At 40.1% G+C, this 12,032-nt stretch overlaps 1 protein-coding gene across 1 annotated transcript in view; it reads right to left on the bottom strand.

Moving 5' to 3' along the window:
• The window catches only part of PHEX (phosphate regulating endopeptidase X-linked), a 98,582-nt gene that overhangs the window by 52,223 nt on the left and 34,327 nt on the right, over window positions 1–12,032 (bottom strand). The window contains exons 10-12 of the mRNA XM_056506024.1: window positions 10,318–10,411; window positions 5,129–5,257; window positions 1,596–1,697 (exon numbers count right to left, since the gene is read on the bottom strand). Coding sequence (XP_056361999.1) covers window positions 1,596–1,697; window positions 5,129–5,257; window positions 10,318–10,411 — 325 coding nt within the window. The remainder of the gene's footprint in view (window positions 1–1,595; window positions 1,698–5,128; window positions 5,258–10,317; window positions 10,412–12,032) is intronic.

Genomic DNA, 12,032 nt, shown 5'->3' with positions numbered 1-12,032 from the left:
TTAGTTGTACTTATGGAATTTAGTTTGCCATGCATTGCTCAGTCCAGACTCACCCCACTAACCTTCAATGCCATGGCTAAATTGGGAGCAAAGTGCTGTGTGCTTCCAAAATGTGTCAACATTTTGAGGGAAACAGCCATCTCTACTTACCAAAGGTCTAGCCTAGCTTCTGATGAAAACCCTCCTTGAAGTGGGAAAGGGAGATGTTTTTTAGGAGTTCATTGGGTTTTGGCAATGTTTGTACTGTTTCCCTGCTGAAAGGCAGGAAGCAAATTTTGAACAGAATCAATAAGCTGGTTGTTATATAGAAATATATTTATTAAGGAAATCATTAGAAAATCTTCCTGTTCTTATTTTGCATCAATTTTAACAAATATCTAAATTACAGATCATTGTATTTCTAATGGTATTTGTAGTAAAAAAAAAAACAAACAAACATAAAAGCCAGTAAGAAGTAATAACTGCAGCCCATTTACCACTAGGTTAGCAGGAAATAAATGTCATTTTACTATTGTTCTCTTGCTACAGAGTTTATTGGTGCATTTATGCAGCTCTATTTCATTTGCACACATATGAAGAGCACTGCTGTATAAAATGTAGATGGACTGCATATGGAATTTAAATCTTTCCAATGATAAAATGGCTCAACAGCCTTTTCATTAGAATTACTGAAAAACTTTGAAGGCCATGTTTGCTTTTAAATCAAAACACTGCTATTTTTATTAAAGCACAGAGAGCAGGAGCAGTTCAGCTGCACTTGCCTGTCAGTTTATTCAAAGAGGGCTCTTACTAATTCACTGATATTCCATTGCCTCAATAAATATGGACACAGACCTACACAACGCCCTCCACTTCTCTTTTTATATGCTCCCTCCCATTGCTGCTCTGAGGGCTGGACAATCTTCCTTTCCACTCATCACATGCTGCAAATGTGGGAATAGAGTGAAAAGGAGGTTTTGAGTACATCCTTCTGCCTTCACCTTTGCCTCCTGCATTTTATTGTGACTTTATCTGAAAGCAATCAGGACCAGTAATGCCATCCTTGATTATAACACTTCCCAACTGGCATTATTCTGTCAGGAAATGGATGTTCAGCTGGGATTATCACTACCCTCTCAAAAGACACCTCTCAGTTTAGGCCTCCCACCACAATACTGGAAAAACTATGAAACCTGAATTATTCTCACATCCCCTTCTAGGCTGGATCCTCCATCTTCACAGCAAATCCCCTCAGCTGCCACAGGTGTTTTAGACACTGTTTTCTGTCTGTAGATTGGTGTGTCCCTGGGACCCCAGTCAAGGTGAAGACTTTGTCAGGAAAAGCCAAATCTGAAAGAAGCTCATACTATACATCAGCCAGAGCCAGATAGGGAAAGGTGGATGCAAGGCAAGAAGAGCAAAGTAACAAAACTAACTTCTGCAGAGGAGAAGGAGCTCAGATGGCTCAGTGTCCAGAAAAATAAATGTGTCCCTTCCCAAACAAAATGATCAGTAAGTAATTGCAACTGCAAGTACAGTCCATGACATACTGTTATCACTCAAGTCAAATCTTTATCATAACAGGATTTTACTTACTCAGCATTTATATTTATTACCTTCTCATGGGCTTTTCTTTTTGTTTCAGTGTCCATCCAGTCGTTTTCCTTTTCTAACATGTCAATAAAAGCCCAGCGAATTCCTTCAGTCAATTCTTCCATCTGCAAAATATTTAGTAAATCCCTCCTCAGTAAAATATATCATGGCAGAATTATTTTAAGGAAAGGTTTGGTGTGTGTAGGAGGAACAGACTTGGTTAGACCACAAATGGTAACAGATCAGATGGTATCTGCTGTCCTTTCTTGAAGGCTAATTTCTGCTTTCTCCAGTATTAGGACACTTTGGGAGGTAAGTTTTTTCCCCATCTTCTTTCCCTTCTGGTATCACACACCCTGTTCACTGCTGATCATTCCATGTCATCTCTGTGAGAATACCCATCTTGAAATCATAAAAAACACAGAGATTTGCAGACCTTTGGGGATATTTCTCTCCCTTAGGTTCTAGATCACTGGCCCATGCAGAAGGAGCCAGCTAAAGGCATTTGCACAAATAAAGCCTTTCCTGCAGAGAGAATGTCTGTGGCCTGGCTTGGCTCATGTGAGACTGAGACACACCTTATTAATACTGGCAAAGAACTAAATTTGGGCTGACAGCATCATGATCCAAATACAAAGCAGTACCCAAACATTTAGCCTGTATTTAGCTGCATTTGTGAAGCATTGCAGGGAGGGAGGCCCTGGCTCACATATTGAGCAGCCTGAGTTGCTTCTGTGGTCCTGGACCACCCGTGGCAGCTTGGATCTGTGCAAAACTGGGAAAGCCCACACCCACTTCATCTTGGCTGCTTCTTCAGACACCTCTGCAAAGCCAAGACCACATCCCAAGCAAGTAAAAAATAATAATAATAGGGCTGTTCAGGGAGTATGCACACTAAGAAAACCCTGAAAGGACAGAAAACAAGAAATATAATGGCTAAGATATGCATTATATGAGTTTAAAGAGCCCTCACTCCTATGGATCTGTCTGGCAGCCCAGAAAAGTGTAGGCAACCAGCTGCCTCTATTTCCACCAGCAGATGAACCCCATGGCAGAAAACCATGGGGAATGCTGTGAGACTGAGGCAATGAGAGGGATCCAGCCACTGTCCTTCAGCACAAACCAGAGCTCAGACAGCACTGGACATGACAGACACCCATCAGATGAAGACTTACTGGAACTTTGTGTTATCAGCTGTGTTACATTTAAAAATAATGAAAATGTCAAGCAGCAGAGATTTGTATAGTCTTATTCTATAAATCTAGTAGATCTGAAATGTCATTAAAATGTCATTTGATGGGATTAAACCATCAAAAGTAACATTACTTTTAGCTAAATTGTCATGAATGTATCAGATGAATATTTTAATCTGGAACTGTCCTGTATTTGTGGTCAGAAAAAATGTAGCACAGTTCCTTGGATTATTATTTTTTCCTACCCTATTCAAAAAACATTTTCTTATTTTTAGAGGCAATATGGGTCAACCAGAGCAGGTCTAGCATTAAATATGACTAAAGAGTGAACATTCACAGTAAATGCATCCCAGGAAACAGGGTAACTTAAAGATATTGATGACAGAGCACTGACTCAATTAACTTCTTTCACTAATGAGGTGAACTCCCCGTATTTGGAGGTTACAAGTTCAAACTCAAGGCTCTGGTGTATACTTAGGCTTTATGCAGCAGCTGTAGCTGCAGGGGGCAGGGGCAGAAACCTATTCCTGCTATCAAAGTTATTACTGAAACTGCTCAGGCGTATCTGTAAAAAACACTGCAGGCACTCTGAGTTAGAAGCAGTGCTATATTTAGACACAAATAATGTCTTTCTTGATAAAAGAAGAGAAGTATCTAAGGTATGAAACATCAATCACAAAACATGGTGGGGGGAAAGAATCCATATTATCCTTAACTCAGGATTTGCTTATCATAGACAGATACATGCCATAAGCCAGAAAAAAAAAAAAAGGGGAAAAAAAAGAACTCTACAAATAACAGTGCTTTACTCACATGCTTTCTTACTGCTTAAGAAAGAAAAGTAGAACTGAAAACCAGTGACATGAAAATGATAACACCACAAATTATTAACTTGAAAAGCACTCTTCTAAATGAAATGCAATGAATTTCATATGTGTAATTTTATCTCCATGGGCTGTTCATTTTAACACTGAATGTTGTGACCTACAGTATGAATTTTATATGCATTTGTCACTATGGGTGCTACTGTAAATTCAGACTTGATAATTTTCCAAAGCTTCAGTCTAAAAGAAATGTGCACACTAAGAAATATTCTAATTAACTTCCATTTCAAGAGAAACCAGTTTCTGCTCTATCTGCTTCTTATAATTTTTCCTCACACATGCAAATATGAAAAAGTGTCCATCCCCTCCATCAAGGGTACATTTTTTATACTCCTACTCTTCCCACTTATCTGTGCAGGATAACACACTGCATATGCCTGGCATATTTTTGCCACAAAATGGCCAAATAGCACATTACAAACTGGATCAAGAGAAAAGGGGGTTGAAAAGCTGGATCTCAAGAGAGGAAACTCCAGATAAAGGCAAATATGAAAAGAAATGCAGAACCTGAGAGGGAAACAGACGAAGATTTGGGCAAGTCAAGTAAGTGTGTGCTATCCAAAATGGAATCCTTCCCTAAGAAAGCAGTCCAAGTAGATTAAATCAAACAGGCAAACTCAGGCTACTGAGCCAGGGCAGCACAGGGTGCCATCCTTGTTTCCTAAGTGGTTGTGCCTCTCCTGCATGGAGAGCTAAGTTCAACGACCTAATGAGTCAATTTAAAATGGATTACTGCTGGAAAATCAATGGCTATAAAAGCAGATATTGGAAAACCTTATAAGAAAAACATGAAATGAAAATAAATCATAAATGATTGTGAAGGGTAATTAATTATTTGAATATGTTATTGAGAGAAGTAATAACATAGCTATTCTTGAGATTTTAGAATGAGGATGAATATTTCTCTAGACTCAAAGGTATGGAAGAATATTTCCTTCCACTGTTCTGCAGAAAAGATTTGAATCACAAGTATAAACCCTCACTGTGTGGCTCTCAGCTTCCCTTAATTTGGGCCAGACATCAGTCATGTTTCTTGCTCAGATTACAGGTGTAGCAGTCACAGCTTTCAAAGGGCAGTCCTAAAGCAGAGAAATCTCAACCAGTTTTTTGATTAGTCAGTAAAAACTTTACTATAATAAATTATATTGGCTATACTAAACCATTTCTCATTAATACCCCTCACTCTGCTCCTGCACAGCCTGACTGACACTATTTACATATATTAGCAGCAGTAAATCTGTTTTTGAATTGGCTGCTTATTCATCTGAAGGACTGCAAGTGGAAAGAAGGGGCAGTGCCCAGGTGTGCAGAAAGGTAACACTTCTTCAAATTCATTCCATTTTCCCCTCATGTTTTGGGTTTTTAAAATTCAAACATTTTAAAGAGTCTTATCTCTTTTAAACTTTGTTCTAACATCAGAGGCAATTTGTGAGGATGAAACCACAAAATGAAAATTTCCAGAGACTGCTGAGGACTCACCATCTCTTTCTTGTCCTCTTGAAAATGAGCTTTCACAAACATCTTACCCACAACGTAGGGGAGGGCATTTTTTACCAGGTCCACACATTTATCCCACTGGGGCAGCAAGGTTGTAGTGCCATGGATCACCTGTTGACAGGAGCATGTATCAGGCCATAACACCATACTGTTTAAGAAGAACCCACATGCAGCATAAGCCAAAGCATATTTGTCAAAAAGCCACCAAAAGGAAATAAGAATGATACTCTACAGTTATTTCTATTTTCATCCAGTGCTATGATAAATACTTTGAACACCACAAAATACCTGTAAGATTTTAAACTTCAGACCAGTACAATGGGAGCAGTGACATAAGAGAGACTCAGCTTACAGAACTAGTGCTAGCTTTGGAGTAATCCTGGCATTCTGTCTGTTAAGTAGAGAAACAATTTCCTCTAGAAAAACCCTGCTGTGAGCTATCTCCTGAAAATGCCTCTCCTCTGACAGGGTGAGAAGCCTGTCAGATTTTCATGATTGTCCTCATGAAAATTGGGTTAGTCCTTATAAAACACCTCCTGCAGAGCCCTCCATTGCCATGAGCTAATGACATCTAACACAGATGGGAACATGTCCACACCTTTTTGTCAAAAAGTCAACTACATTTATGGCACTTTATGTAAAATAGTTGCTTTCAGTTCCTTTCCCAAATGGACTATTTTCAGGAGAAAAATTATTTGAACCATCAAGAGCAGTTAATATGGTTGTCTCCCCCATAAAAATAAAAAAATTACTCTATATTGCAATAGAAAGAAGTTGGTAGAACAACTTGCATATTTTATTAAAGGAATTGTATTAATGCCATACTTTCAGGCTCTGATGGTGTCACCATAAATGAGCTTCAAAAGAAACAGTCAAGAATGGTCAACACATCAAGGAACAAAGCAGAACAGAACTCAAGAGCATTTGCAGCCTTGGTTTCTGTTTCTCACTGGAAGAATGTTATTACTGTGGGTGCTTACCTAGCTAACATTATATTGCTCATCAAGATGTTGTTTGTGTAAATAAATCCTGCACACAACAAGATAGAAGATGGGTCCATGTGAGCAATAAGCAGTGCTGATTTAAGAAACTTTAGTTATTTTCAAGGTTTGAAGTGTTCTCTTTCCACTTATGGAACTTTTTAAGCTTTTGACAGAGAGCAAGCACAACCCCAGTCCAGCAGTTAACACCTGACAGCTGTGTAAAGGCAGAGTACAGCCAGCATCAGACCAGAGCAGGTGGGATATGGATTTTGGCCTCTTACAGATTATAAATGCCTCTTAAGCACCAATTTTGCATTTTGTGAGCCCTTTCTTTGTCTCATCATTGTCCTGTTTTGAGCACAAGATTAAATGTCCAGCATAAACCAAAGGGTTTGGATATGTCTTTTTCCAGTAGGAAGATTTCACTGGAAAATTCCAGAGCAGCTTAACCCTCAGCTATTGAAGGTGAGATATTTTGGTAGTTTAAAGATTGATTTTCCCTTTCATATTGTCTGTAATTATGCATAATCAATGACTCACACTTAAATACACCAGTGAATTGCATTTCCAAATGCTTTTTTATTAATACTGTATATGCAGTAATAGATTTTCAATGGCAAAAAGTACACTGCTTCTAAAAGAAAACCCTATTAGTCAAACCAATACATAATAAAGTGATTTTTTTCCTAAGCAGAGCCAAATTTGACAATCAACTCCTTTTCCAAATTCTTCAGTCTTTATACATAACACAACTACACACAAAAAAAAAAGAAGAACAAAAGAGAAAAAAAGTTCTCTCTGGGGTCAGAGTAAACCCACAATGGAGCATTTCCTGGTGCAGGGGGAAGAAGGGGAGTTATGGCATTGGTCATCAGAGCTTGAAATTCCTTCCAAAAGCTGTGAGTGTGCATCAGCTATAGAAATAGTCAGGAGACAGAGCTGGCTTTTAGACTGTGACATACTATTATTACAACATAATAATTATCATTATTCTGAGGGAGGCTTGACTAAGGAGAACATAAAGGCAGCACAGGCTGAGACCAATAAAAATAGAGCTGAGAGGAATAGATTATATCTCACAGCTTGTTTATTGATATTTATGTTATAACAACCAACAGGAACTCCCTCAAATGGTCCTTCTAATATTAATGTACCACTCTAACACACAGTATTCAGGTAGTAACAGTGGCTATAAATAGCTGGTTTCAAACCCTCCCAGTCAATTCAGAGCTTCAGGACACAATTAACCAACCTCCTCCCCAGGTGCCACTGCACATTTACAAGGTCTCAAAGTGCCACTGCAGAGGAGCTGCTGATAGTTGCTGATGTGGTACTCAAAGCACTTTCTCTAGAGTCAGCAGGTTTGTCCTATTTCTAAACCTGAAGTCTTTTTAAAGTCTCATCATATATTCTTCCTTCTCCTTGCAAAGATTTTAAGGCCCTGGTGCCAAGATTTCTACACACAAGGCATAAAAGCCACCCATAGAAAATGAGCACCAGGTGAAAAAAAAATACTCTACTTGTGATGGTTGAGGCTGACTGAATTAATGAAACAATGAATGTATAAAATACATCCTTTCCCTTAAGGGTTACTGATTTATCTCCTGGTCATATCTTTTTTGTAGTAATTCAATGTTTTATTCACTTACCTAGCAAGGGGTTGTTGGGTCCTTTTTATGATCCTAAAGTGCCTCTAGTTCTACACCCTCTGACTGGACAGATCTATTCTAAAACAGACTAATCCAATGCCTTGGACTCCTTTCCTCATGTCCTTTCTATTCACCTGTGAAGTCTGTTCCACTGAGCTGTTTACTCCAATTAACTCTGGCTATTAACTATTAGCTACTGCTGCTTACTTCACTCTAACTCTATCCAGGTCCCAGGGGCAGATAACAGGAATGAGCTGCTGATTCACTGCTTTTACTGTGCTGTAAGCCATGGCCAGGATTGTTGAACTTATCCCTCAGTGCCTTGGAGGAAGGGGCAGGGGCTCCTCAGTGAGTTCACTGATGGCAGAGCTGGAGGAGAGGCTGAAACCCCCAGAGCTCTGCAGCCCTTCAGAAGGGCCTTGGCAGCTGGAGAGGGCAGAGGAACGGTCTGGAATGCAGCAAAGGCCAATGCAGGTCCTGCACTGGGGAAGGACAGCCCCAGGCACAGCACAGGCTGGGGCTGCCCTGCTGGGAGGCAGCTCTGCAGAGAAGGGCCTGGGGGTCCGGGGGGACAATGAGCTGTCCCTGAGCCAGCAGTGCCCTGGGGCCAGGAGGGCCCGTGGGATCCTGGGGCAGCAGGGAGAGCACTGCCAGCAGGGCAGGGGGGATCTGCCCCTCCCTGAGCCCCACTGAGGGTGCCTGGAGTGCTGGGCCCAGCTCTGGGCTCCTCAGGACAGGAGAGACCTGGAGATCCTGCAGGGGGTCCAGAGCAGGGAAAGAAGGATGACTAGAGAACATCACTCTTGCAATGAAAGGCTGAGGGAGCTGGGCCTGCTCAGCCTCAAGAAGAGACAACTGAGAGGGGAGCCCATCACTGCTTAAAAATACCTGAAGGGGAGGTGCCAAGAGGATGGAGCCTTTTGGAGGCTCTTTTCTGTGCTGCTGAGCAATAGGACCAGAGGCAGAATTTGATGCACAGGAAGTTCCACCTGAACATGAGGAAGAATCTCTTCCCTGTGCAGTGACTGAGCACTGGCACAGATTGCCCAGAGAGGGTATGGAGTCTCTCTCACTGGAGATGTTCAAGAACCATCTGGACACAATCCTGTGCCATGGGCTCTGGGATGGCCCTGCTTGAGCAGGGAGAGAGGATGGACCAGATGATCCCACTGTGGTCCCTTCCCATCTGACCCATTATGTAATTCTATTACAGCCTTGAGATTATTAATAAGCACTGAATCACTTTGAATTAGATTTCTCCCTAAGCTTCTACATCCCAGAGATGTGACTGCAGCCAGTTACCATATTAAAATGCACAATATCCAAAGCTTAATATTTCCCTTCAGAATTTTTTCTGGCCATTACATAACCCAATGTAACTCAGTATTATGCTACAGACTGGCTGATAGCCAGCATCAATCCATTTTACCTAGCAAGGAATGTCCCAGGAGGGGACACCTACAAACTTGTCACTGTGGTTCTGACAGCCAGTTTTTCATATTTTACATGAAGAAAATAGCATCTTTAACAAGACTATTTTGAATGTGATCTCAGAAGTGCAAGAGTCTGCCTTTCCTGTGTAGTTTCCATCAAGCTATTGGAGTATATTTTAGGTGTGTGATCAACTCAGAACTATTTCAGTATTACTCAAAGAAAAACAGTACAGGTTCTTTAATTAGCCACCTGCATGCCTCACCAGGGAGGACAGAACTCCCACACCTCCTGCACCATGCCAGCCTCCTGTTGTCAGCCAATTTTCATAATGGCAAACAAAGTTCACCATCCAAAGGGGCTGAGACACAAGACAAAATACCATTCAGTTTCAGTTTCATCCTTGGTTTACTTAAGGACACTCACACTGCCCACACAATTCCAAGGTGGCTTTCTATTCACTAAGGGTTCACTTAATCAAGCCTGTGCATTTTACATAAATGCCCATATTACTGAACAGATAATTAGCTCTGCTCTCACAGCTTGTGGCAGTTTTCTGGTTCTTCTGCAACTCCAAGCTGGAAGACACCAGATCATTTTCCCTGTGGAAGTAGCTGGGTATCTTTGTGCTAGAGCTCATGTAATGTTGGCATTAGAGCATGGGGGAGCTTTGAGCAAGCTTTAAAAAGTGAAATCCTAGACTTCAGTTTTATTAGAGCTGTATTCACAAATGGGCAAACAGTAGTTTTCAAAAAGTTTAGACTTTGGTCAAAAAGGTTTGGCCTGAATGCCACAGCCCACATAACCTAACTCAAGTTTCTGCTAAAGAAGACTAAGTTTTTTAAAGGGGAGGTTTCAAAACCTCTTTAACATCATCTAAAAGACTTTTTGTCTTTACTGTCATATTAGTGTCATATGAATGTCTTAGTGTCATACACAAATATATGTACATCAATTGTTTCAGAGGGTGCCTTAAAAAAAAAAAGTTTATAAATTTCTCCAGCACGGAAAACATTTTGTTTATACCTGCAAAGGTATAAGCAGCTGTAAGGGAAACCAACAGCGTCAAGAGCAGGACCCTTGTAAATGCTGTGAAAACATAACTTACCCGAGAAAATTCCAGCCACCGATACTGAAAACGTCTGCTGAGGTTAAATAACCTTGAATAAACCATCCTCCACACCAGGTAATTGGCAAGAGTCCTGTTAAATAGACATATTTTTATCAGACATGTAAACACATATGATGTACCACAAAGCACTCACAGAAACAGCTCTACAAACATTTTACCTAAATGGTGGAAATTTCACCTCAAAAATTAATGAGTGATGGCCAAATTGATAAATCTCAATCACACAGGAGAATCTGTATGATTGCAGCCATTTAATATATAATTTCCCCATTATAACCATCTTCTAAGGATTATTTGTAATAGGGCCATCACCTAGTATGTAATTTTTAGGTAATTTTTTTTTCCAAAAGGCTGCTTTCATTTTCCTTAGAAGTGGCAAGAACTATGTTATAATAATAGTTGCATCAAAGTTCTATCCAGAGATTAATTTTTTTTCCTTTTGTAGATCAAAGTGAATGTTCTCCCCTCATTAGCAGGGCACATAAATGGTAACAGAATAGATAACAGTCCATCCCACATACACTCTCATTATCTCATATTTGTATCTTTCATTAGAAGTTATCAATATGCCTTGAAAACTTCTACTATTCACAAAGTTATTAAAGTATAAACATTCCTATTTTGTCAGACGGATAATTGAAATACTAAAAAAGAGAAGTGTCAGTAACAAAAATCTTTTAAGAATTGAGGCTTAGAGATCAAGGAAGAGCTTGTTTAAAATTCCCAGATCTGGCATCCATGCTCCTTTTCTAAAAGTTTGGGCACCTGACTGGAGGATTTATCCAGCCTAGATTGATCTGTCTCCATGTTCAGCAGTGGCTGTATGAGCTACAGGTGCATTCTGAAATACACAATTCAACTCCAAACAGTCTCAAAACAAGTCCAACAATGGCCTGCACGTATTATTCTCATCTTCTTTTATACATGACATATTTTTCCAGGATTGCTTCAAAGCTAGGATATTCAAATGTTATTTGCTCCCCACATAACATTTTTGACAGGCCACAGACCTCTCTCTCTCTGTAGGTAGGAAAATGGCTTCTGTGCAACTGAGGCTGCTGTCATGGACTGAACAACTCCCCCATCTTTAAAAATCCCATTTCTGCAATCTCCCATTGCCATAAGTGTGGGGCAATGCAGCTGTTGCTACATTAATAATGCTGCAATAATGGAGTGCCACTCCATTAGCCTCACTCAGAGACACATCCCAAGCAGCTCCCTCCTCTGAGTCATAACAGCTTGGAAATACACTTTGTGGGCATGTTGTCTTGACAGCAGCATTTGCTTGAGACATAACTTCAGTTTTGCCTCTAACCAAGCTCCAGTCCACCCACACAAAGCCTTCAGCTCAAGATGTGTTGCTGCATCTCTCACCCTGGGAATATTCCCTCTTTTAGTACACAGACATATTCTATAGTGCATCTAAATGCCCACAATTATTGTAAAATATATCTGAAGAAGATTTTTTAGCATGAATAATGTACATTTATAAGACAGTATGTGTCACAAAAGCCAAAATAGTTAGCTCTGTTTAGATAATCACACCATTTTAAGATAATATTTAGGATCATTAAAGATTCATTTCAACCTAAGAAATGCCACAAAGTTCAGATTTTTCCCTTAACAAGTTTCTGACAATGTGAAATTTTCTCACTCAAGGACAAGTGAAGCACCCTAACTCAGTTCTCATT

Source organism: Oenanthe melanoleuca, chromosome 1 (assembly GCF_029582105.1).
Source record: "Oenanthe melanoleuca isolate GR-GAL-2019-014 chromosome 1, OMel1.0, whole genome shotgun sequence".
Lineage (NCBI taxonomy): Eukaryota > Metazoa > Chordata > Aves > Passeriformes > Muscicapidae > Oenanthe > Oenanthe melanoleuca.
Note: the sequence above shows the minus strand (reverse complement) of the source record. Positions and strands in the feature narration are given on the sequence as shown.